Source organism: Primulina eburnea, chromosome 6, assembly GCF_022965805.1.
Source record: "Primulina eburnea isolate SZY01 chromosome 6, ASM2296580v1, whole genome shotgun sequence".
Lineage (NCBI taxonomy): Eukaryota > Viridiplantae > Streptophyta > Magnoliopsida > Lamiales > Gesneriaceae > Primulina > Primulina eburnea.
In genome coordinates, this window is record NC_133106.1 from 30,383,954 (window position 1) to 30,411,401 (window position 27,448).

The 27,448-nt window shown below is 33.0% G+C and overlaps 3 protein-coding genes across 5 annotated transcripts; 1 reads left to right on the forward strand and 2 right to left on the reverse strand.

Moving 5' to 3' along the window:
• Positions 1-3,154: 3,154 nt before the first annotated feature.
• Positions 3,155-7,143, reverse strand: LOC140834163 (uncharacterized). Its single transcript, XM_073198841.1, has 8 exons — positions 6,713-7,143; positions 6,255-6,364; positions 6,086-6,142; positions 5,680-5,979; positions 5,049-5,296; positions 4,367-4,673; positions 4,015-4,288; positions 3,155-3,668 (listed from the first exon to the last, which is right to left on the reverse strand). Exons 1-8 carry the CDS (start codon positions 7,106-7,108, stop codon positions 3,414-3,416), a joined length of 1,947 nt encoding a protein of 648 aa, XP_073054942.1. The 5' UTR covers positions 7,109-7,143; the 3' UTR covers positions 3,155-3,413.
• Positions 7,144-12,614: 5,471 nt separating this feature from the next.
• LOC140834164 (uncharacterized) lies at positions 12,615-14,692 on the reverse strand. Its single transcript, XM_073198842.1, has 2 exons — positions 14,261-14,692; positions 12,615-13,031 (listed from the first exon to the last, which is right to left on the reverse strand). Exons 1-2 carry the CDS (start codon positions 14,619-14,621, stop codon positions 12,709-12,711), a joined length of 684 nt encoding a protein of 227 aa, XP_073054943.1. The 5' UTR covers positions 14,622-14,692; the 3' UTR covers positions 12,615-12,708.
• A 1,335-nt stretch (positions 14,693-16,027) lies between these two features.
• LOC140834165 (uncharacterized) lies at positions 16,028-20,149 on the forward strand. 3 transcript variants are annotated; one of them, XM_073198843.1, is made up of 6 exons: positions 16,028-16,116; positions 17,102-17,186; positions 17,310-17,407; positions 18,478-18,794; positions 19,192-19,854; positions 20,077-20,147. In XM_073198843.1, exons 2-5 carry the CDS (start codon positions 17,178-17,180, stop codon positions 19,629-19,631), a joined length of 864 nt encoding a protein of 287 aa, XP_073054944.1. In that variant the 5' UTR covers positions 16,028-16,116; positions 17,102-17,177; the 3' UTR covers positions 19,632-19,854; positions 20,077-20,147. The 3 variants fall into 3 exon arrangements, with proteins under 3 accessions (XP_073054944.1, XP_073054945.1, XP_073054946.1); XM_073198844.1 differs by lacking the exon at positions 16,028-16,116 and adding an exon at positions 16,123-16,483 and having other exon boundaries at positions 20,077-20,148; XM_073198845.1 differs by lacking the exon at positions 16,028-16,116 and adding an exon at positions 16,977-17,013 and having other exon boundaries at positions 20,077-20,149.
• The last annotated feature ends 7,299 nt before the right edge of the window (positions 20,150-27,448 follow it).

The following is a 27,448-nucleotide window of genomic DNA, read 5'->3' on the forward strand; positions in this document are numbered from 1 at the left end:
ATTTGGATCATCAAACATATGTCAACTTCCATTAAAATGTAAAGACTTGCATGATCTAATGGTATTAAAATAAAAGGAGAAAACTCTCGATATAACATAGAGTACTAATCCCTACAACACTCACGTAAACAATTAACTCAAACCATTAGTTGACACCAACAAGGACTTTCAAGAAATCGTGATGCCATTTATACATGGGCTTTTCATCTCCCATATATCAAATTAACACAACTATCTTAAGATTTATTAAATCTAAAAAAGTGAAGGAAAAAAAACCCATTAAATTTAGAGTATTCCCTTATATTAATTTATAAGTAGCCCAATTATAATTATAGAAAATTAATATTAATTTAGCTAAATTTCGTAAATTATTTTCTTTATACGTGCATGCATTTTAGTACCAATTATCAGAATACAATTTGGCAAGAACTTTTGCATGCGAGAATAAAAGATAATAGAGATGGAAAATGAGGCACTTGATAATATCCTCACGCAAACATGAAACTTCTTGGAATTTGAATAAAATAATAATCAAAGCTTGGAAAATTTTAATCCATCGATACGGTTCTTTGATTTGGTCGTATCAATAATTTCGACATTAATATTATATCATGTGGTCCCGACAAATTAAAAATGAGTTAACAATATTTAAGTCCATAAATAAATTATAATCATGTATCCTTGTAAGAAATACTTAGTTTTAACTGATCTGACATGCTTTTTATTTCAACTATATGAACTAAAAAATCCAAAAATTATATTACAAATATCCAACTTAAGTTGATTGATAATCAATTTAAGTTACTTAGTACCTGAGATGCATATATTTGTATTTTATTTTAAACAACATATATCTTGACCAAAAACATGTTAAACATTTCGTTCATAAAAATTATAATTATAAAACCTAATTTGATTCAGTTGGCAATTAAAATTTATATATTTGTGCTATTATATCAACTTTATGTACCTATATTTATTTTTTTAGTTTTCGTGGATTATATATGATATAAATAATATAACAAATTAAAATATATCGATATCCAAAACTCACAAATTTATGGCACAATTTCAAGAATATGTGTTTATTTGAGCCAAAAATACGATGAAGCTGAAATGATAAAAATGGAGGACTGAATCATAAGTTATATTTGATGTCAAGAACGGAGATCTCAAGTCCCCCTTAAAAAATGGATCGGTCACAAAACAATCCAAAAAATTGGAAAATAAAAATTATAAGAGTAAGATTCACGTAATACAAAATCAACTTGCCTTCTTTGCTTGACTCCAAAACATTTTCGTCAGCATGTTTACATATCCATGTTGTGTGTTATTAAAAGAAAAATACCTTAAAGTTATTGGTCTTCTTTCTATGGTACTCTTGCTTGATATATCTAACATGTAAACTTGAAAAATCTTTCGATCGGTCTCGACAATCCTGGATCCATGGACAACATATGGTTGTCTGTGGTGCAATGACGACGCCGGGTTTCGACCAGAAAAACGGTGAAGTCTCGGCGTCTCTCATTGCACCACAAACAATCATGTTGCTTGTAGTAAATGTGTTCTTTCAACTACATTCTTGAAATTGAAGTGGTGCTAGTTGGGTTTAAATAGGTCCGAGATGTAAACCTTTTTTTTTTGGATGTAGATTCTTTTTTTCCAGTAATGAGATGATAGAGATTCCGTTTGGCATATTTAAAATTAGGGGTGTCAATTTGGATGGGTTGGATCGGATAAAACAATAGTATTATTCAAAAATTGCTTAACCTGAACCGAACCCGAACCCAAGTCAACCCGAAAACTCTCAACCCGAACCTGAACCTGAATCATTCCGTATAACCTGATTTTGAATTTTTAATAAATTTTTTTAAAAGAAAATTAAATAAAATTCAAAAAAAATAATACTAATATTTTAATTTAAAAATAATAAAATCTTCCTCATATATATGATTTAAATTTGAAAGTGTAATTGTAGAAAAATAAAATATATTTATTAAATCAAACAAACAATTGTTTAAAAAATAAAAAAAAATGTTCAAAATAATATTAAATTATGAAAATTTATGATATAAATATACAATAAATATTTTTTAGACATACAATATTTAAAAATTTAATCAATATTTATTAATTATATATATTTTTAAAATAATATAATTTTCGGGTCAATCCGAGTTGACTCGAACCCAACCCAATCATTTTTTTTGGATCAGCTATCGGGTCCAACCCGATCTGACCTGAACCCGAAAACCCCAAACTCAAACTTGATTTTTTTTCGAGTTGAACCGTGTCAGGTTGGTGGGTCTTGTCAGATTTTGACACCCCCTATTTAAAATATCATAAAAATCTCCTATGATGTTTTTATATGACTATTAATATAAATAATTAATTCGTTACTATTCTATCAATATGATAAAAAATAAATATAAAAGTATCAACTATTCAACACTTGCTAAAAAAAAAAATCACTAAACATATTACGTATCTATAATCATTCATCTCATCTCACGAGTCGGGAGTAATAGAAATTTTTGAAATTCAAAAGGTTCATTAGAATATAAATGGTCCTTTATTTAATTATTCCTAATTTTCAAAGAGAATGTGATTCGTCTGTAAAAACAACATATAGGGCTATTGTTGTATTGATTGTCATTTTCATGTTTAAAGTTGATGAACCTGGTTCCCACAAACCCTGTGTAGCTTTTTTTGTGTATCTTCGTTCTTTATTTGAATGGAGCAATAAATATATCGAATTTGAATCTTTCACGTAGTCGGTTCAACTAAAAAATATGAGTTCGAACTCAAAATAAAAGCTCAAGCTCGACTCGTGAACACGATGAACGGGTTTTGTTCTATAATATGTTACCATACAAGAATAAATGTCGACTAAAATACATTGATTTCGTTAAAAGCGAAAAAGTATAGTCAAAGTTTCATGATTGATCGTATTAAACGCGCTTAACACTAAAATAAAATACTAAAACTTTTTGATTGTGTTTCACTTTTTAAGTAATTTTAAATTCTTTTTTTGAATGAAAATTATTTTAAAAAAATTTAAATCATTTTTTCATTACTCCCTAGTTGCATTCCTCAAATTTTGTCAGTCGAATATAATATGGAAACGATTTTCACATGCAACGAGCAGTTCGCGTACCACTGAATGCTGTTATGTAATATATAAACCAGCAGCAAACTCAGGCAAACATCTTGCCAAGTATCTTGTGCATGACAAAAATGTGTCTTGCCCTGTATGACTCATGCCCAAAGTAAATTCACGAGAGAAATTACAACACGGGGACAGCTACAGCATCTATAATCTATATGTTATTGCAAACTAAACACAGAATGCATTTATCATTTATATACAGATCATATCTATTTCATGTGGGCTTATGATGCACTGTGACAGCTTAAGAAGAACAAGAGAGCATGCACACACCTGGGCGATAAGCCCAAGCGGGGGGCAAACGTGCATATTTTTCCATTCCTGGTTGTTCATCGTACGGTCGTTCCATAACCTTCAGCAGCCTGCGAACTTCATCAAAATCGCCTTGTTCTGCGGCATCAATGGCACTTTGACATAAATAGTTCCTGAGGATGTATTTGGGATTTACTGCGTCCATCAATTTTTTCCTCTTTCCATCAGGGATGGTGCTGGCAGAAAGCTGTGGTAGGTGGAAATGATAAGTGACTACCAATAACCCAAGGAAAAAAATTCAAATTGTATACACAACACTTTTCAGGATATATTCCGCCCACCTCACCCGTCACTCTTAAAATCATGGATTTGCACATGGTTTATATCGTTGAACGACAATGGCTGTGATACTATAAACTTTGTACAAACAAACCAGAAAAAAAAAAAGCAACCAAATGAAAAAAAAACATTGTTAGTTATTAGATTGTCCTTTCTGGTCATTCTTGATCATTCTCTTACCAAATACCTCATAAAGTGCCGGATCACTCACTTGTGCATGTTGCGAAAGAAATTTACAAATATGTTTTGTGTACCTCCAGTATATAAGACTTCAGCCAGCTAGTCCATGCATCTTTGCGCTCCTTGCCAATATCCAACAACACAGCTTTAAGAGGAATTAATAGTTCCTCCTCCGGAATTGTAGGATCAGCTTTGATATGTGAAAGTAACCGAAAGAAATTGGTGTAGTCAACTTTATCAACTGCCATGTTTTTAAGAAGTTCACTGATCAACTGCTTATTATACCTTGGCAAACCGAGTTTTCTAGTCATTACACATTGATAGTCATCCATGAACTTTGTTCCATATCTGACAAGTTAAAAAAAAGTTCAAAGAAAGTCAAGCTAGCATCAAATTTCACAAACGAAATATGCCCATTCAAAATACCTCTCCATTGCGTAGTTTGCCTCCTTGTCATTTATCAGTTTGGCAGCAGAAAGAGTTGTCACGAACTGCGCGATATTCCATAAGCCAATATCAGGTTGATTTGCAAAACAGTACCTTCTTCCAGGAAGATCAGTAGTGTTTGGAGTGTAACTGGGGTCGAACGCGTCCAAAAAACCAAAAGGACCATAATCAATGGTGAGTCCTAAAAGACTCATGTTATCAGTGTTGAGAACTCCATGGGTGAAGCCAACCCCCTGCCATTGAGAAACTAAGGAAGCCGTACGTTCAGCAACTTCCACTGCCCAAGCTGATAGAGATTGCCATTGCAAACATAAACAAATAAATTAGCGGATAAACTAGCCCTATTCAAAATGAAGAACGCAATAACCTCATAGTTCCATTTATTTTTTTGTTTGTTCATCATATAATAACTTGTTTCACTTGCATACACAAGTTAAGAAACAGGCCTTAATCGGGTGGAAAGATGGTGCGTAAGAGGCCTGTGACTCGATCACATTTCACTTTATTTTCATTTAGGCCAGCAATCAGAGGATCTGTGATAATGTTAAATTTAATTTCATTTGAATTAGGCTGCTCTTTAAATCTGTTTCTATGGATAAAATCAAGTTTTGATTATCTCTAGGGAAGGAACAAATTAAATCAAATTCAAATTAATTATTACCTGCGTATTTGTTTGAAGTTAAATCAACAACAGAATCATCTCCTTCACCAGTGCTAAAGGATAGACTGTCGCTTTTGCTAAGGTTCTCTAAATGTGGAAAGTGATACCTAATGGCAAAGTCAGCCAAAGTGTGAACAAGGCCAATATCTTCCTTCCCTCTTGATGCATGTATTTGATATGAACCAAAGCGAAGAAAGGATTGAGCAACTCGGCAAACAACTGCACCAGGTTCGTCCTTTGGATTTCCACTGCATGCAATAGAAACAAATAACTATTTTTAGACAAAACAACAAGAGAATTCAATATATGCTTGAAGAGCAAATCCATGTAATTTATTCAACTAAGTTCAAGATAAATCGCTGTAATATCAGCAACCCGGCAAGATTGCAACTTCTAAATTTTAAGTAAAACTTATATCAATTTAGCTAATATAAAAGAAAATCCATAAAGGTACTGAAAAAATATATGCATGAAACAATCACAAGTTAAGAAACATAAGTAGAAAAATGCAGGAAAGGTTAGAAGCCTGAGAGCCTTTTTTTCATTTGACAGAGAACTTCAATTTTTCATTGAAACCTTAGGCCTCAAGGATCAAGTAAATGAGTATCTAAAATAGGTATGGAATGCATACTCGTAAAACATGTCCCGGCTAACATATTTTCCTGTTGTCACAATGCAAAGAGCACGCGTTGTTGGGATTCCTAGACTATGCATTGCCTCACTACAGAGGAATTCCCGGATACTACTACGCAAGACAGCAAGACCATCTGCAAACCGACTGTATGGAGTCCTTCCAGCACCTTTGAGCTGCAATTCCCATCTCTGAGACTTTGAATTGAGAACCTCTCCTAAAGTAATTGCTCGACCATCGCCCAACTGGCCGGCCCATGATCCAAATTGATGTCCACCATAGCATTGAGCATAAGGCATCCTATAGAGGGCATGTCACAAAAACCATATAAAGGTAGACCAGACAAAAAACGAATAACAAAAATAGAAATAGAAAAATTAAAAAGAACCGAAGATATAACACTCACGCCCCAACTAAAGCTGATGCCCCAGAAAATTTCTGCGCAAAATCAAGCCTTTCAAATCTGAGAATCACACATATATCATGTCTATATCATTAAAGAAACAAATCTCAAATAACCTGAAAACTGTACGAATAATCTCGGTGCGAGGTAGAAGATAAACAAAACAACTTACTCTTTAGGATCCAAATCAAGAAGCTCCCCCACTGAATCTGACCATGCAACAAGCTGAGGATTCTCCACCTCAGCAGATGGAGATACTTTGGAATAGCAAGCATGAAAAACCTATGATAATGCCATCGAGAAACTTTAGCCGCCCAAATATAACGATTGTGAAATAAGTGGAGACTTCCCATTAACATAAACATAGAACCGAATTCTCCAATATCTCATTTGCAATATTCCAACCCAAAAATATATAGTTGAAAATTTTCAAGACATCAAAAGGCCAAGCTTTAGCTACGTAAATTGTTAATTCTTCTACATACACTATGTATACTTTTCGTATACTACTATCATTGTAAGTCAATACGATGGCATGACCTCCATTTACCGATAAACTAAACCGATGGAAATCAATGAAACAGCGCTAAGAGTTGCCATGAAATCAAATTTTGCCGCACAAAACCAAACCTGTCGCGGAATCAAATCGGTTCTAGGATCACCAGGTAGCTCACGAACAAACGAGTTGTCCCACCTCAGTTCTTCCAGCTTCAGCTTAACCCTATTTTTAGCAACACCATCGTTATCTAAAGACTTACTAGCAACGTAAAAATCGTCATTAACACTTTCCAAGCTCTGATTCCTCAAACCGTCAGAAATCGAATCGACGGCAGTGGTGGCGGAGGGAGAATCGCTGCGGTCCATTGAGAATACGGTAAATGTTTGGCGTTTCTGGGATTTAAAAGGTTTGAAGGGGGAGAATCGGAATACGGTCGTAGGGAAAGCACTACGGCGGATGGAGAGGGCGGTGATGGCGGGGAAAGAAGAGGAGGCGTGAGATACTGATGCGGTAATGTGGGAAAACATTTTTCTGGATTAATTTACTAAGGACTTGTTTGGCTGACCCTTTTTCAGTTTGAAGTCTACGATTAATCTCTTTCAGCAATCCTGATATGAATGGTTGATTTGAAGGCTCGAGATAAGGATCTGAGGCCTCAATTTTTGATTTGGCTGACTCATCTAATTATAATCTCGACTTAGAACTTGTGTTATGAGTTCTTGAATCCTCTGCTCCATATACAAAGCTTTGTACTAAAAAACTCTTGATTTGGGAAACCAGTGACTTTTCAATAGCATGGAAGATCGGCTTTTGTAATACATACAATATTTGAGTATAAGCATGTAAACAACATTTTATTCGATCATATACAGTGTTTTTATCAATTTTTTGTAGCATACACGCAACTTCTGTATATTTGAGTATAAACATGTAAACAACATGTTTATCAATTTTTTGTAGCATACACAGCAACTTCTCTCTAAGATCTTCGAAATATTTAAAGGAACATGATACTATTTTTAGAAACATATTGTTTTGAATCATACGTTTAGCGTAAAACTATGATGTTTTCTTCTCTGATATATAACATTAGTTAACTCTTGCTGTAAATATTCTAAAATATTGGAATAAGTCTTGTAAATATTTAACCTCGAACATATGTTCGGATCCATAATTTTTTAGAAAATATCCTCCTCAAAAATGTAATTACAGAGTAATAATGAAATTGTATATTTAAAATAATTTTACATCGATTCTGATACTATTTCAGGCCCAAAATAAGGATATTTTTGACATGGTTAGAGTGTTTAAACAAAGTTTTATGGTATAAGAGTAAACAAAAATTTGTATTTTAATTTGGGGATTTATCTTTAATTTTCTATTCATAATATATTCATGTTAAAATAATATTATTTATTGTTGCGTAGATATAATTTTTCGTAAAAATATAATAGTTTAAAAAAATTTAAAAAGCAATTTTTATTCAAAAATTAATTAAAAAATTAAGTTTTATTTATTAAAAATATTACTATTACTTTTAATTCTACGAGCTTATAAAATTTTATAATTTTCTTATATCAAGTGTAATAATTTTATTAAAAAATTAACAATTATAATTTCAAGATTATATAACAATAAATGAAAAAAATTGTTTTATCATTATCATAATTTTTTTTATAAATTATAGCTTAGAATGTTAATTTTTATTTTATTTTATTATCATTCTTGTTGAAAGATTATTTAATTATTAAGAATTAATTGACATATAAATCGTAAAATAAAAATAACAAAATAAATTCTAAAATTTAAAATCTCTTATGATATCAAAATAAAAAATTAATTAATAAGCTACCAGTCAAAAAATGGGGAAAAAAAAGAAAATGTATATATACATTTTGAAAATTAGAGAAAGCGACGGAAATAGAAGAGATTTGTAAATATGAGTAGAGAAAGAGAGGTGGTGTGAGGTGAGAGAAAAAATAAAGAGTTTGTATATGAGTTGACAGTTTTAAAAATCAATCCAAATATTTGGGCTGAATCAAAGACAATTTTTGATAATTTATAATTGTACCTTTGTCTTTTAATTTTTATTTGTTAATGAATTTCATCAATTTATTATAAAGTGTATTGAAAATTTAAATACATTTAAATTTTTATAGAGTTTTTAAAAGTCGAGGTTGAATATCACTTTAACTTTTTAAAACTCTATGAAAGTCTATTTTTCACGTCGTTAAAACTTCTATAGAATATGAAAAAATCTTTATTGAATACTTCTAAACTTTTAAAATCTTCAAAAATCATTAAAAATGATCTAATCTCATACATTGAATACACTCGTTATTTTAGGCACGAACTGATTCAAATCCGAATCGAGTGAAAATTATTCTTCAAATATCTATCTTTATTTATTAATCGATCTCGAAATAAAATTGATTAAGAGGGAATTCAATTTTTTACTATTCTAACAAAATCTAAACCAGCCGTCACATGATGTTCTAGTTAGTGAGTATGTGAACAATGAAGTCAAATGATCACGAGTTTGATTATTGATAACAACATTTTCTCGATCGAGCATTACTCGACTCATATTGTTTCCAGACTTACAGTGTTAAGTCTGAGAGTTTAGAAAATACACAATCGAATTAGGGTTTTTTAAAAAATAATTTAAATTTTCAATTTAATTTCAAAACTAATTTTAAAAAAAAAATGTGTTGCAAAACTAATGCAATACGCGCTTACGAAGCGCGGACGCTGCACAGCTGGAGCCACGACTGGGCGACGGAATTTTTAGCGACAGAATATATTCAAAAACCCGTCGCTAAAATAAAATTCGCGACGGTTTTTACTAACCTCCGCTACAAAATATTTGCGACGGTTTTATTACCGCCGCTAAATTTTGCGACGGTTTATAACCGTCGCTAAAATGGACAATACCGTCGCTAATATTAGCGAAATTTTGGAATTTTACTTAACGTGGTACATTGTTGTTTGTTTATAATTTAGACATTATATTTAAATATTTCACTAAGAATACACGTAAAAAGTTAACATATTATATTTTACAATATATTTATATTATTAATTTATGTGAAACAGTCGCACGAGTCTTATTTTCTGAGATATGACAAAAATTCATGTTGAAACCGTCTCACGTGTCTTATTTTCTGAGAAATCTATCTTATTTGGGTCATCAATTAAAAATAAAAAATATTATTTTTTATGCTAATAGTATTATTTTTTATTTTAAATATCGATAGGGTTGACGCGTCTCACGGATAAAGATTCGTGAAACCATCTCACAGGACCCTACTCTAGATATATCATGCACGAACTTTATTATGTTTCTTATTATTATTATTACTTAAAAGTTCGTGCATCATATCTTTTATCTATAAAATTTCTATAATTTAATAATAATAATAAAACTTATAATAATTAATAATATTGAGATCATGAATTTTTATTAATATAAGTATTAATTAATCTATAAAATAACAATTTATTATTTTAAAGAATTTTTTTATTCAGCAAACATAAATTGAATTACATAAAAAGTCATTGTGTTATATCGATATATACATCATATTATTTATGAAAAAAACAATAATATAATCATATTTTACTAAATTTTTTCAGTTATATTTGTAATTTTCGAGAATTATTAATTCATGATATTAAAAAAATCATAGTTTTGTACAGGAGTATTTAAAAATTATTATTTTATTAATTTATTGAAATTATTAATTTAATACACAGAACTTAAGTTGAGATTAAATAATTTATTTTTTAATAAATAAATGTGCGACTAGGATATTTTTTGTATTTCTTTAATTATTATTATTTTTAAAAATGGAAAAACTATGATTCTTTTAATACCATAAATTAATAATTCTCGAAAATTACAAATATAACTGAAAAAATTTAGTAAAATATGATTATATTATTGGTTTTTTTATAAATAATGTGATGTATATATCGATATAACACAATAACTTTTTATGTAATTTAATTTATATCTGCTAAATAAAAAAATTCTTTAAAATAATAAATTGTTAATTTATAGATTAATTCATACTTATATTAATAAAATTTCAAGATCTCAATATTATTAATTATTAAAATTTTTATTATTATTAAATTAAAGAAATTTTATAGTTATAGGATATGATGCACGAACTTTTAAGTAATAATAATAAGAAACATTATAAAGTTCGTGCATGATATTTCTAGAATAAGGTCTTGTGAGACGGTCTCATGATTCTTTATCTGTGAGACACATCAACCCTATCGATATTTACAATAAAAAATAATACTATTAGTATAAAAAATAATATTTTTTATTTTTTATTGATGACCCAAATAAGATAGATGTCTCAGAAAATAAGACACGTGAGACGGTTTCAACATGAATTTTTGTCATATCTCAGAAAATAAAACTCGTAAGACTATAAATATATTGTAAAATATAATATGTTAACTTTTTACGTATTTTCTTAGTGAAATATTTAAATATAATGTCTAAATTAATTAAACAAACAACAATGTACCACGTCAAGTAAATTTCCAAAATTTCGCCAATATTAGCGACGGTATTGTCCATTTTCGCGACGGTTATGAACCGTCGCAAAATTTAGCGGCGGTAATAAACATGTCGCAAATATTTTTTTTAGCGACGGTTAGTAAACACCGTCGCAAATTTGATTTTAGCGACGGGGTTTTGAATATATTCCGTCGCTACAAATTCCGTCACGCAGCCTTCATAAGTGTTAATTGTCCCACATCGGTTGGATAAATAACCTTTGAGTGGCATATATTGGCTTGGACAATCCTCCCCCCTTGAGCTAGCTTTTGGGGTTGAGTTAGGTCCAAGTTCCAATCTTAACATGGTATCAGAGCCCGGGTTCTACCGTTATGTGTTGGACTGCCTATAATTAGGCCACCCTTTCTGCCCATAATTGGGTCATTGCTAAACTCCACGCTCCAGATGTTAATTCCTTGGCGTGAGAGGGGTGTGTTAATTGTCCCACATCGGTTGGATAAATAACCTTTGAGTGACATATATTGGCTTGGACAATCCTCCCCTCTTGAGCTAGCTTTTGGGGTTGAGTTAGATTCAAGTTCCAATCTTAACAATAAGCGCGGATTGCATTAGTTTTGCAATACTTTTTTTTTTTAAATTAGTTTTGAAAATAAATTTAAAATTTAAATTATTTTTTAAAAAAACCATTCGAGTTATGGCGACGGTAGGTTCATTATCACCAATAAATAAATAAATTATTTGTATGTCTATATGTGTGTGCGTGCCACAACTTAATATGAGAATGTTGTATTTGTTTAAATTTCTTATAATATAATTCCAGCTATTTCGTAAAATAATTTCTTGAAAATATTTATTTTTAAACAAGATGCGAAACTTTAAAAATTGAAAATATAGTAATAGTGAGTTTGAATATATAACTTGCAACTTAAAAAAAATTAAATAAGTCCAGTTTTTTTTAATAAAAATATTAGAAATAAAGGCAAAAACTTGTGTGAGACGGTCTCACGGGTCATATTTTTTGAGACGGGTCTCTTCTTTGGGTTATCCATAAAAAAAATAATTATTTTTTATACTAAAAGTATTATTTTTTATTGTGAATATCGATATGATTGACCAATCTCACAGACAAAGATTAGTGAGACCATCTCACAAAATACCTACATAGAAGTAAAAGCCAAAAAGACATAAATTTCAGCTTCTAGAAAAGCACTTTTAAGTCCTTTTTTAAAACGATTTTTATGACCAAACACTATTTTTTTTAAGAAAAAAGCTTATTTGGGTTGATTTTATTTATGATCAATAGTCAACGAGGAGAAGGATAACTAAAACATTTCCCAACTTTCTTTCATACATCTCATCAAACCATATCATAATTTGTTATACCCACTTGATCCAAAAGTTGCAAGACGGTGAATTTCGCACGAGATTCCTACCATCACTGTTCCGGCTTTCGGTTTCTCGCCGCAGGCTCTCATATTTACCTCAACTTTCAATTCACACAATCAATCCATTATTGATTCAAGAACCAAGAAATATGGGGAGTTGCACGCAGTACTCATACAACAATGATAACCAATTATTTAGTACCTACAATGATCCTATAAATTTGAGAATCAAATTCACCATTTCATCATCATAGGCAGGTCCTTCCATCTCAAAATGGCTTACACCCTCAAGTAGATGTATCTCATTCCGTCCTGCTGCTGACGCCAGCTTCTTCTTCAGCTGATTAACGCTCGTGAATCCATCTCGTGTTCCCATCACGAAAAGTTTCGGTTTTGGTGATTTAAGAATAGTGTTATGATGTCTTCCAAAGAGGATCGAGGCCATCAGACCAAATGGGTATCCCAAGCTCACATAACCAACAACTTGGTCGACTGTGTCAACTGCAGAACCTGAAATGGGTGCACCTGTCAGGGAAGTACGAAAAGAAACTGTAAGAGCCAATTTGCCATGAATTCCGATACAACCATGTTTGTAAAGAAATAAAAACCACGGTTTAAAATAGAGGCGTTAACTTCAGTAGTAATGCCAGCAATCTGCACAAGTATAGCCACTTTTCCCGGACTTAAAATGTCGAGTGTGCAACAAGAACTGTGGAAATGTGCCACTTCTATCACTACAGAATATTTTTTCAGATGCTAAAACGCAAGGAAATAACCGAACTTGAACATATGTTAACTGATAGCAAGTCAGTAGAAGATGGAAGCACCAGCCCACATGAGCATTACACTGGACCGTGTCGAACATAAATCAAGTAAAAGCATTAACCAAGCTGAAGTATAGCTTAGGTCCGGAAGCAATAGCTGATTTCAGATCAGTAAAGCAGGTGATAACAGTAAAACCACAGCCCTACAACTACAAGATGCACTACAACAAGCACACGGGTGGGTATCATAATCGACTTATGGGATCATAAATTCATAATTGAACTAAAAATATTAGATCATGCCTAGAATTGAGATATCTTGATTATATATAGCAAAGCAGCATCATTGTGCTAACTAGCACAGGAGCATTCCAAAAGACTGAAAAACAACTCTTGGATTGCGAGGGTCGAAAAATGGCTTCCTCTTTATCATCAAACAAGTTGGATTCCCAAACCACCTGGGACCAACGACATAAATCAGGAAATGGAAAATGCTACGCATGGGTAATGATACCAACCAAGAAAACTGGAAACAAGGAAATTGCTTATCTGTGGGTGATTACAGTCGATATTGTTCCTTTAAAAGCAGTTCTAGCGTTTGCTCCCACAAATCATTAGTAAATTCGCTCAAGCAAAAATTCGAGCTCTCTCCTTAGACTAAATTTCTGGATCTACTACTTCGAATGTGCCTAGATTTGATTATGCACCACAGTTAGCCCACACAAAGAAATGAACATAAATGGTAACTAAAGCATATATCACTTCCATAAATTCAGAATTCACCAACCTCGAGCTCCTTAATCTTTTGCAGTAAAATTCATTGCACAAAATCAGAAGAGTAATGCCTAACCTACTTCTTGATCCTCACGCCAACAATAAAAAAACAAAAAGCTTGCTCAATTTCTCCCCATGACCATCATCAAACCCCAATGAAAAATACCCAAACAACCACTGATACTCATCACAATTCAATAGGGAAAAAAACAGTACCTGCGGAAGATCCCACAAGTAAAATCCTGTCGGCGGAAAGATGATCAGAAACCCATCTGCAAACAGCAACGACATCTTCAATTTCTTTAAACCCAGTAAGAGAAGCCCTCCCAGTAGACTTGCCCGCACCTCTCATGTCAAAAGTGACAGATTTATAGCCTCTGCTTGCCAACCCACCAGCGATCCCCTTCAAAAGAGCTTGACACCCACCCAATACAGAATAGGGGTGTACCAAAACAATTACCAAACTATCTTTATCGCCCTCATTTTCTTCTTCTCGCTTGAAGATTCTAGAGTGCAGTTTGACACCGTCACTTGTTTCAACTTTGCAGGATTCAACGGTATAAGCCTCTGAATGCATTGCGAGATCCGTTTTGGTGGAGCACCTGTGAAATGGAATCGAGAGGATCTTTTCTTTTGTACTGGTCGCTCAGCTTCGAAATTAAATTCAAGGGAAATTGAAAATTTTTTAAATATTAATATTTAATGATATTTGATAAATCAATAATTTTTTATATCATACGATAATTTAATTATTTTTAGTGTCGTGTCGTGTCGTTAATTGAAACAAAATAATCAAAAATAAAATTTAATATATCGAAAGCAAAATTTTGAGGTGGAATTCATGATATCCGAAGAAGGATTCATTAGAAGAAAAATACTTTATCAATAATTGTTCTTGCTTGGTAGAACGATTAAATCGTTGTGTATGAGCTGCTGTGCGGTTTAAAAGATTTGAGTTGTACAAAAACCACCAACTACAGCTTTTGATAAAGTAATAAAATCTCGGTCCCACGTACTTATAGGTTAACCTTATTTATTTTGGTCACATTAACCAAAGGTTTCCAAATAGTGGGGTTTTCAAGTCTAAAAGCCAAGATGGTTTTGTATTTGTCAATTGTTGAATCTGACTTATACTTTACCAAGAAAACTAATTTAGATTCTATTGTTTTAGCTGGATCATCTCTCAAGTAGACTTTTTTGAGTTGCCTTCATTTAACAGTTGGTACAAATAAATTGAAACAAAGTCGATGATTGCAAATGTCATGAAGATTTGTGTAACTGTACAAGTTAATCTAGTTTTAATTAAAGTAGTTGAGGGATAGAGGTTACTCGTCATTTATTAAGAGTAGTTGAGGGATAAGGGATGAGACTTTTCATTATTCTTTCATCTTAGAAGACCAAACCAGTCAACATCCAAACAAACAACAAACTTCTAAACATTCAAGGAGGCTTGACAAACATGTATGAAAAATGTAACTGATTAATTTAGTGAATCAAATCTCCAATTTGATCAAATTAATGAAAAATATTAATTGTTATGCTAAATGTATTATGTTTCACTTTAAACATGGAATGATCTGACTCGTCTCGTAGAAATAGATATGTGACACTATGTCACGAGATTTCTATCAATATAGATATGGTGAAATTATGGATAACCAAATAATGGATTTAATAAAGATATTCCAAACAATTATCGCACAAATATTTGAAACAACTTCTTTGGCAAACTATGTTCTTTAATTATTTCATTCTATATATAAAACAATTGAATTTAGGGTTAAAATTAAATCTAACTTCTTTACGATTTTTAAAATTATTATTTAAGAAAAATAATAATCATATTTTTATTTACAGATCTTACAACAATATGTTCTCTCATTTTATTTTACGTGGAAAAAGGACGAAATCCAATTATCATGAACACGTGTCATCTAGTGATTGGCCGGTAGGTTCTAGAACGTGGTACCACGGAGTCGAAGCTTCCCCTCGCAACACAATATAAAGTCATTGATCCGTAAGATTTAAAAGAAGAATCCTATCGCAAATTCCTGAGGTGCGTCGACATTGTGGTACGTGTGAATTTTCATTCGTTTTGCATTATTTTAAGGCATTAGTTTTTTTTTTTTTTGGAATTTTGATTACTTGGTTGAAAATTTTCGGTCGATCTTTGTGAGTTTTCTGGGTATTGATCAATGAATCCTTTATATTTTGCAATTTTTTTGGGGGGACTTTTAGTTTCGGGTTTGATGTGAGGTTGTTGAGCGGCAGAATTGCAGATTACGGTGTGGTTTATTTTTTAATTTGGTGATTTTTAATAAATTATTACTTTTTAAGGCGGATCTAAACTTTTTATAAGCATAATGAATTGGTGGAATTGGAGATGGTGTGTTTGGAGTTTGGAGAAGAAAGCTTGATCTGAATGAAGTTTTGATTTTGGTATGTAATTAGGGAAAATAATATTCTCCATGATTATCCCCTAACTGTAGTTTTGGTATGCATCTCCCGAGTGCCGGGCTGGATTCAATGGTGGTTTGCTGATCTACATTGCTTTTATTTGATGGTCTAATTGGCGACCCTTCTTGAAAATTTGTTTTTCACTGCCTGTTTGATTGCATTCAGTTATGCAACGTACTTTGTTTGTCACTACCGATACCGGATTGAAAGATGCTGTCTTTTGAGTAGGCTTGTTTTAAATTATAATTCACTTAATTTTTGTGACTCACTATTTAGAATGGTAGGGCATTTGTAAAATTCCCTGTTTACCAATGGTATCGGATGAATAGTATGCTTTATTTTTGCTCTTTTGAATTTTGCTACGTGGTTTATTTTTTTCTGTTTTAACAGCTGACACTGGAGGGTTACATTAAGACTTTAGTGACCGAAAACCTGTTTTTGAGAATGATATGTTGCATCTAATATTAATGTCAAATCACTCATGTTAAAACTGTGCTATTAGTGGGGGAAAGGTTTGACATCTTACCTTTTAGCCGCTGGGAACATACTTTTTGCAATTTTTTCTTGGTATATGACTTAGATCTGTAAAATTATTTTTAGGTCTTTGAAACATTACTGTAAAATACAAATACCTGCTACATTCTCTAGCATTTTTCATACTTGGTGGACGATTGAAATGGCAGAGGTACACTTTCCTTGTCTTTATTTCTGTTCCATTAAAAGAAAGTTGATGTTACATGAGAAACAGGGAAAAAATGAGTTGAATTATGATTTTTATACCAGTTTACCATACCTTATGTTGTTGCAGGAGAGTTACAAGGTCTCCTTGCATGTCTATGACTTGAGCCAAGGCCTTGCCAGGCAATTATCGACAACCTTTTTGGGAAAATCTATTGAAGGCATATGGTAAGATTTACATTTCTATTGAAGACTTGTTTTCAAATGCAAACCTAAGATTATGTAGATTCGAGTGTGGCTTCCTTAGGCTCTTAACTATATACAGCATGCTTTTATTTTATTTATTTTCAATTGTAACTTTTTTTAGTTGGTATGCATACTGGTTTCTTGAGATGTTGTCACTTCGTATGTTAATACTAAAGCACGCAGCATAGATCACATTTTGATTCCATTCCTAACAATCCCCTCATTTTTCTTCTGTGCAATACTTATCATCTACAAATAATATAATAGTAGAAAGAATTTCTGCATTTCAATGCAACTCGGCACTGTATTTCCCTGACATATGAACATATTCATACAAATATATTGTACCATCTGATTTTGTTATCTTATTTTAATTTTCTGTCTTTTTTCTTAATGCGAGAAAGTTGATGAATGTTGTACGCAATTTTCGATATAATCAATTAACCATTGATATTTCCTCTTGCCTTATGTTATTAATTCCTTAATCATTATACATTGTACAGTGTCCAAATTATTAATTTTGAATGGAGACATCTCTCTCTCTCTTTTGTTCTTTGGCGTCCAAGTATGACCGAGGTGACGGGTTTTTAGGCAAACCTTGGGTGAAGGGGTGGACTCCAATGGAGTGATTATTTGCAACTTTTGGATTAACTTTCTCATGATTAAGATTTATATTTCGAGTTGTGTTGAAGAATATATTCAATTTATGAACAGGCTTGTGAAATAAATTTCAATGCATACCAAACAAGGAGGGCAGGAATTTTTTTTGATCGATGCATAGTTACCCACTTTTCTCGCTAGAAGGTTCTCTGAGTAATAAATTTAGGCTGGGTGGTTTAATTTTATAATTGTTGCGTAGGCGGATACAAAAGAATGAGATTTGTGTCCTTTTTTTCACGTAAGGCAAGGTAGGGAAAAAGGAGTGGACTATATGTGTGTTTAACTTAAATATTACTTTGGTTGCTTTGATGCACATTGATTTTCTCGCTTCTTTTGTTTTGAGCATTTTAGGCGGGTTTTACATTACAAGTATGTTGCTTTTGCTTGTGTAGGCATACAGGAATTGTGGTTTATGGTAATGAATACTATTTTGGTGGGGGTATACAAAATGCTGCAGTTGGAACAACACCTTATGGGACTCCTCTTAAAGTTGTTGATCTTGGTGTTACCCATGTGCCTAAGGACGTATTTGAAACGTATTTACAAGAGATTGATCATCGGTACACAGCTGAGACTTACAGATTACTTACTCATAATTGCAACAATTTTAGCAACGAGGTTGCCCAGTTTCTGTTGGGTGCTTCGATACCAGACTACATTTTGAATCTCCCAAATGAAGTCATAAGCAGCCCGATGGGCGCTCTCATGTGTAAGTTTGACGCATTTTATGACCATAATCTCTTTTATTCTGTTAATATATTGAATTTCATCTTCAGCTTATGACATCAATAGAAATAAAGTACTCAACATTTTGGATGAGATTATCTGGTTTTTGGATGCAAAAAGAAAATTCCACATTGATAGTAACACTAATAAATTTGCTGATAGCCTTCAGTTTCCCATTTATCACCTGCTGTGAAGGAAGTTTCTGGGAGCTGTATGGTTGTAGGGAAAGTTCATTGAATTATCGAAGTGGGTTCGAAAAGCTCAGAAGTGTATATTATAATAAGTTTATAACCTTCTGCAATTGCTAATAAAACAGAAGAAAGCTGTTGAGAATCAATTTTTATGCATGTTTTCGCTGAATGATGCCTTTTTCGGTGCAGTGCCTATGATACAGCAATTGGAAACTACATTAAGAGCTGGAGCAGTACCCCAGGCACCACAGTTTAGTCCAGCTGCTGTCTCTAATTCTATCAAGACAGCAAGTTCTGTCAACAAATCAGCCAGTGGCATTAACGTTCAACCTCCAAAAAAGAATGAACAACTTGAAAAATCGAAAGCAGAAGATATACTGAAGAACCATGCAGATGAGCCGACAGCGAAGAATTCTTCCCCGGTCACTGGTGTTTCTAAGCAGAAGCCATCTAATAACCTCGTCTCCGGCGTCCCCCTTAGTACAGTTCGGAACAAAGTTCAAGAGGAGATCACCAATGAGTTTGCAACAATCATGGCTACCGGGACAATCCAAGCGAGTGAGGCTGCTGCTCTTGCCACTAGGAGAGTGATGCAGAAGTATGGGCATCTGAACGCAGCACAGAGCTAGCTAGAGTCGGGGGAATGTTTTGTACCAAGTAGAAAAAAAAATACCTGTGTAGCTGTTGCTGCAGCATAATTTAACATTTTTTCTTGGCTCAAACACCTGCCCTTTTTGTGGGTTCCCGAGTCAATAGATTGAATCAGCCATCGTTTTTTCCTTTAACTTTCTTTTTCGTAACTCTGGTATTCATCAAATACTATTCAGTTTGATTCGTCTTGTCGAAACTAAGGTAATCTTCAACCTAAAATTCTATTTTAAAGCAACTTTAATTTAAAATAATGTAATTTTTGCATAAAATGTATTCTCGAAATATGTTTTCAAATTGATGCAGGGGTTCTCTCTGCGCTAAATATGGCGATGAGAGAATGGGAGCTGCGCTATTTTGGAAATAGCGCAGCTCTCATTGGAGAAGGTCCCTGCGTCAGGGGTTGGAGATGCCCTAAGGTCCAAGATTTTGTTTGGATTCAAGGAAAAAATTTGAAAAAACTGTTTCTCTTGAGTCTAAATGAGATGAATTTGCAATATGTTGGGATTAAAATGCCTTTGATATATATATATATATATATATATATATATATATATTTAATTTTTAAAAAATATTTGATAGTTTTGTCACTGACAAAAATAATTACTTGTGAAATCCCGATAAATAGAGTGACGATGTATAACATAATATAAAATTTTATTAGGATACCTTAAATTGTATAGTATCAATTAACTGCTAACGATAATCTGTACACACAATATATTGTTGGAAAAATTGTAGTTCTGATGGTTTTTATTTATTTATTTATTTGTAATTTTGATAATTTTTCAATTTTAATAATTTTTCAATGTAGTGTTGACATGAACCCGACACTACATATCAACACTCTCTGAAAATTGGATAACAAATAACAGACAAAAACTTGTGTGAGATGATCTCACAGGTCGTATTTTGTGAGACAAATATCTTATTTGGTTCATCCATGAAAAATATTACTTTTTATGTTAAGAATATTACTTTTTATTTTGAATATCAGTCACAGATAAAGATTCGTGAGACCGTCTCACAAGAGACCTACTCTAAATAATATTTCAACTGCATTGGGTTTTGTAACCAATTTTGTTTTTCAAAACCAATTTTTTTCCTCTACAAAATGCAACAAAATTAAAAGTATAAAGCATAAAAAGGTACAACTTAGGTTTTTAAAAAGTAAATAAATAAATAATTCAAAACAACTTTAAATTAAAGAAGGTTATTTTATTAAAGTGATCTCAATAGCAGTAGGCGTATGGTTGCTCTTTTCTTCAGACCCAAAAGCCGACTTTATTTTAATTTTGGTAGAGCTTGTGAGTGAAGCGTATTGATTATTAGAACGCTTTTCAGAAAGCTGCAAACCGATTTTATCGAACCACATTAAAATATAATCAAAGTATCTTAATTTTAAAGAGATTAATGAAAAATAACTTAAAATAATTTCAATATTCTTTATTTTCTACAGACAGATAAATGGGACATATTTTTGAGTTATTTTTTTCCCAATATATCTTGCGGATATATAATTTATTGATTTTTTAATATATGATATTTGACCAGGTTTCGACATGTTCAAATATACACTGACCCACGTCGTTTGTGAAAAATAGTAGATATAATATAAGTTCATATTTTTATTTGTTAAAATCTAAAATTCAAGCATTCTCACTAATAATTAGATATGTCACACATTCATATTAAGTTTCAACCAAAAAAATTATAATTTTTATAGAAGATTTAATAATAGTTAAGTAAATTTTTCCCTTAAAAGTGTATATGTTTGAGTTTTTAATTTTTATGTTTATTTTTTTTAACAAAAAATAGTACTACAGAAGAAAGGCCTTTGGTTTGCGATTAAATTCGTATTTTTTGGATATAAAAAAAAATTATTACAGAGATTTCATAGTTAATAATATGAAGATAAAGAAAGATTTCAAGTCTGAATATCCAAATTCTTATTTTACTTTATAAATAAATAAATTACAAAAAAACACACACGAGTATTTTAATTTAAAGAAGAGTTGAACAGAAAATGATGATTATGAAATGATAGGAAGGAAATGATGGTTTTGGCATCAGCTTTGTTTTCTTGGATGCTGTGGTTTGAAAAGACAAAAGCCTCGTCCCAAAATTAAAGAAAACCCCTTTTAAAAAAAATAAATAATAAATAAATTAAAGAAAGCTACTAACTCGTCTCTCGTTCCGATTTATTGATAATTTTATCGATGTTTACGTAAATATTCAGATTAGTCTGAAAAATCGATTATAATTTTATTACTGATATCAAGTGTAAGAGGTGAGAATTATTTACTTAATTTTGGGAAAGAATAAAATAATAAAGGTAACAAAAGAGTTTAATTAGTTGCAATTAATATAATTTTATACATATATAAAATATTGGATTATATATGAAACAAAATAGAGCGCAAATATTAACGATAATGATTGATTGAATGCATCAAAATTGAGCTTAGAAATGTTCCTTAGCCTAGCTGGCTTTTGTTCAGCACAAAAATCCTAACAAAGAATCCAAAATAAAAAAGGGAACTAACTCAAGAAATGCTCGATCTTGATCATGTATATGATCTTACGTACCTCAAAAAATCGCAAAAAAAATTGAAAATCGCAATTTGAAGGATTCTTGATAACATTTAATGATATCGATTTTAATACAAACAAGATTACAAGTGACATATCAATTGAAATTACGCACGTCGTTACATAGTACTACAATTGTTTTAGCTAATTTCATCTTCCTTGATCTTTTGCTTTACATCGGAGACGATCTATCAAACAAAGTAATTTACCTGTTTGAAATAGGGTTTGGTCCACTGGGAACTTCATGATCACCTGACTCGAACTCTTTAACTTTCGATTTATGATATGCATAGGATTTCCCACTTTTTCCAGGGTGAAAATCCGCTGTTCTTGGTAAATTCTTTTCTTCAGAAGAATCTAAGAGAAGGGGTTCGGAATTAGGGAGACTCGAAGCTATAACCGATGAGGGTTTCGAAGAATGCTCACCGGATGAGCTCACAAGAGCAAGAAACATGAAGAGAAGGCTGAAAAAGAAGACTAGGAAATGATGGGATTTTGTGGGGATTTCAAGAACCGGAGGAGATGGAGATGAAAATGAGTTGATATTCAAAGTTGTTTCCATGCAATTTGTGAACAGAAACCTCAATACCCCCAAAAAAGCCAAGAAAAAATTCAATATCCATCAACCAAATACAACCCTAATTTCAGGAGAGGAAATCAGGGGCAGAGAAAGAGAAAAGATTAATGGAGAAGAATCTTTGAAAAATGAGGTGTTGTGGAGATGCTCAGGTTTTGAAGAAATTCCACGACACATTTGTTCAGAATCTAGAAAACATTGTATACATAGAGGTACATATATAATGATATGCCTATCCTTTTATAATACTTGTTAGACGTCACCTCAGTTGTGCTTACGTAAATATCCATAGTAAATGTTCATAAGATGAAACATATATAATTATGTATTTGATAACCTGGAAAAGGCTCGGGTCATTCTTGGACTCGAGCGGAAAGAAAAAAATTAAAACAAGTCAAAATCCAATATGCTGTAAAGAGTAGAGCATAGGTAAAATTTAGACAGGGTACTCCAGTCCGACCAGGGTACTTTCGCCCGACAAAGGTAATCAGGGTACTTTTTCTGACCAATACTCCAGCCCAACCAGGGTACTTTCGTCCGACTAGGGTACTTTCGCCAAGATTTAGGTCACCCGACCAGTATGGGTCACCATGCATCATCATTAGCATGATAATCAGTGTCCATGACCAGACCCGAACAGTACGGGTCGTCATGCCTATTAACATATGACAGGACATGGCCGGGCAGTTGTCAGAGTACAGGGTATGGGCAGTTGTCCAATGACAGGGCATGGGTAGCTGTCTAATCAGGAACAGTGTCCATGCACTATAATCTAGGTCATATTCTCCTTATAAATACTCAGGTTTGCTCATTTAAACAGATATTGCAATCTATAACATTCAATAAATTCTCTCTCTACATGGTGAACCTTGTACTGCCTTGAGCGTCGAAGTGACTACGCCGAAAACCCTTCCGGCAGCTCACTGACATTATCTTGTTGAGTGTGTGCAGATTGTCTGACTCGGGGTCATCCCAGCAGAACAGAGCACCCGGGTAGACCAGGCCAGAGCACCCGGGAACTCCAGGACAGAGCACCCGGGCAGACCAGGCCAGAGCACCCGAACAGACTATGCCAGATCACCCGGGTAGACCAGAGCACCCGAGAGACCAGGAAAGACCATCCGGGCAGTCCAGGACAGACCACCCGGTATCATCCCATCAGGTCAGGTCATACTCATCATATCATATCAAAATATTTACAGAGAAATGACACTTCTCTGTTCGGGTAGATTGCCCACCCCAGCTCGCCCAATCTACCCGGGCGATGTCACCATTTGTATATTATCTTTTATCGATAACTTGTAATAATATTAAGAATAATAGATATATAACATTTAAGCTCACGTTATATTTCAAAGTCTCGAATTATCATTATATATATAAATAAATAAGACCCGACCCATCCCGTAGTATACGCTTTCTTCTTGCAACTCAAGGTACAATTAAGCATCATTAAAGGTTAGAGTGTGTCTCATGTAAGACCGTCTCACGGATCTTAATCTGTGAGACGGGTCAACCCTACGGATATTCACAACAAAAAATAATACTCTTAACATAAAAAGTAATACTTTTTCATGGATTACCCAAATAAGAGATCTGTCTCACAATTACGACCCGTGAGACCGTATATTTCTATATTTGACCAAGATTTCTTTGAATTTCCAGGTAAAATTTTGAAAGAGTGCGGCAAATGGCAATATTAAACTTTTTGCATAAAGTATATAAATAACTGGGTTAAAAAAAAAAAGCGGACATAAATCAAATTAAGCATCGTATTCTCTCCTCACTACCAAAAACAAAACACACACACACACACACACACATATATATATATATATATATATATATATATATATATACATATATATTTATATACACACAATAGCTTCATGTGTATGTATTACGTATATGTCCAGTCGAATTTTTTTTCAGATACTCTTTTTTTTAGAAAAAAATGTTTGAAATTTAATTAGAAAAATTTAAAATTTTCTTATCTTGAATAAGTTTTTTTTTTTTTTACATACATTTACTCATTATAGCACTCGTGCAAGCATATATATAATAGATATCATGAGATTAATATTACGTGAATATATTAAGGGTAACTTGGGATTCAGTACCCAATTTTTATCAAATTTGGTTTTGATACCTCATTTCCCAAAATACCCCTTAAGCCTTAATTTTAAATAATTGATTTTATTTTCAAATGATGGCCCATCATGCTTCCGTAAAATAAAATTAAATCTTATACCTTTTTGACCGGAGTACCACCGGGTTATATCCACCGTATTTTACGAACTGCTCCTCACAGTTCAACCACACGATCGCAACCGATGGTTACAGACGCAGATTTCTTCAGCAGCACTCGGCACAACTCTAATTCGTTTCCTACCTTAGAGTGTACAGTATAAAATAAATTTTTTTGAAAATAATACATGAGAGGGGCTAGAGCAAAGATCTCTTTTATTCAAACACAAACATTTATTTATTACATAGTAACCTCCTGTAGAGGAGGAGACACTTGTTTAGCTACTTATCGTAGCTGGACTCTTGACACACATAAAGAAAATATTACAACCTTATATGAAAGAAATGGAGAAAATATTTGATGATCTTCACTTCCTTCTTCCTGCCTTATTTATAGAAGGCTCCTTCGGATTTGAACTTCGGATTTCAAATCTTCATAAGCCTTTACAGCTTGCATTGGGGACCATTTGGTGGTTGAGGGGTCCCTGTCTAGATTATTAATCTTGACATCAACTTCTCATCCTCTTTTATCTCTCTTAGATACCATTGACGATGAGTTTCTAGGATATCGGCAGTAATTTCATCTTTTTTATACTATTTGAAATGATTTACTAACCATTTAAGAGCTTCTGCCTCTTTCCTCTTGTATGTTATCCTTCTTTTCAAAACTTTCAAGTATACTCGATACATTTTTAAGTTTTGATTCTGGTGTGTTAACTGGTTTCCTTTCTGTCCTTATTTATGGATGAATTTTCGGGACCAGTTAATTTACTTTTATTCATTGGATTCCTTTCAGATTGGTATCCAATGCTTGCTGAGTCATCCATCATTTGTTATTGGTGGTTTATTTGTCCTTTACCACTAATTAGTGGTTGTCTTGTTTCTACCACTCACATGGTAGTGGTCCTGCTTTTGTAATGGAGGGTCACATGTCCCCTTTAATTTTGTCGAGGAATCTTCGGTTTTTTGTATCCTCGAGGAAAATGTGCATGTGGTCCTTCCCCACTTGTGCTTGTATCGGTAAATTTTTTCCGATCAGATCTCGGCTTGAATCCTTTGCCGAATTCTGGCTCCTTCTGGTTCTGGCATTCCAGGCAGATGTTTTCTGACCATCTTCCTATGTGTGCCATGTTACAGAATTTTCGACGAGTCTCTTTACTAGCCGGCAGCTTGCTGTTCCACAAAAGATTTCTCTTTTTCTCAAATAAATCTTCTGCAAAACTTGTAGTTTTTCTTGTCATGGTATTTAACAGGAATGATCCGTTCACTGAATGATTGTAGAATTTGAACGGAAACTTGACTTTATCCATCTCAGTGAGACAGACCCAAATACCCCAAGCTCTTCTGGTAGAAATATCATCTTCAGTAATTGAAGACACTAGGGGTGTTTCTTCTGCTGGAGGGTCCTTGATAAATTTCTGGACATTCAAATCTGGCCTCCTTAGCTTGATGAAATGGAAGGCTTCGTGAGAACCTTTTCCTGCTGGTTCTGGTGCTGTACTAAAGAAGTATAGCTCCAAAACGTCTCCTCTGGACAAATAATCATTGTTTGCCCAAGTCTCGTGAACAGCTTCCTGGATCCATTTTGGTAGACCTGAAATTTCTGGAAAGCTGGGTGATGTAGTATAAACTGAGGCAAGAGCCCCAAATTCATACCATGCTTTAACTTCCTTTGGATATGAATTTTGTTTCATCCATACCCTTGGATATTTTCCTGAAACGTCAACCCTGCTTGTAGCTGGGTTAATGCCAATTCGTGTTTTTAATTTCTCCCAATTCTGCTGATAAACCTGAAATGGAGAAATTACACTTTCATTAGTATCAACCTTAGTTTTGCCTTTGTCAATACGAGGCCTAAGGTTAATCTCTCCCTCTTCAATCCCCGAGGTGAAGGGTTGACTTGAAAACTCAAGATAAGGATCAGGAGTCTCAATTTTTGTTTTGGCCGACTCATCTGATGATGATCCCGACTTAACACTTGTGCAAGGGGTATTTGAATCCCCCGCTACAGGTATAGAGTCCTGTACTCGAAAACTCTCCATTTGAGAAACCAGTGGTCTCTCAATGCCCTGGAGGATAGGCCTTTGCGTTACAGACCATAACTGAGTATATGCCTGTAAACATCCTGTAATTCGATCAGAGACAATTCTCTTATCAGCTTGTTGTAGCCTTCCCGCAACTTCTGCGTTAACAGCTAACTTGTTGAACTCGGTTTGAAGCATTTCAAGGTGTTCCCTCAAATGCCTCTGCATCTTGATAATAGCATCAATGTCAATGCTGTCCATCTCTTGTTAAAAAATCTGCAAGAATATTTTCATGAGATTTTATTATCATAATATCAAAAATATAATTTTGACATAAAGCTTGCCATCGTAGTAATCT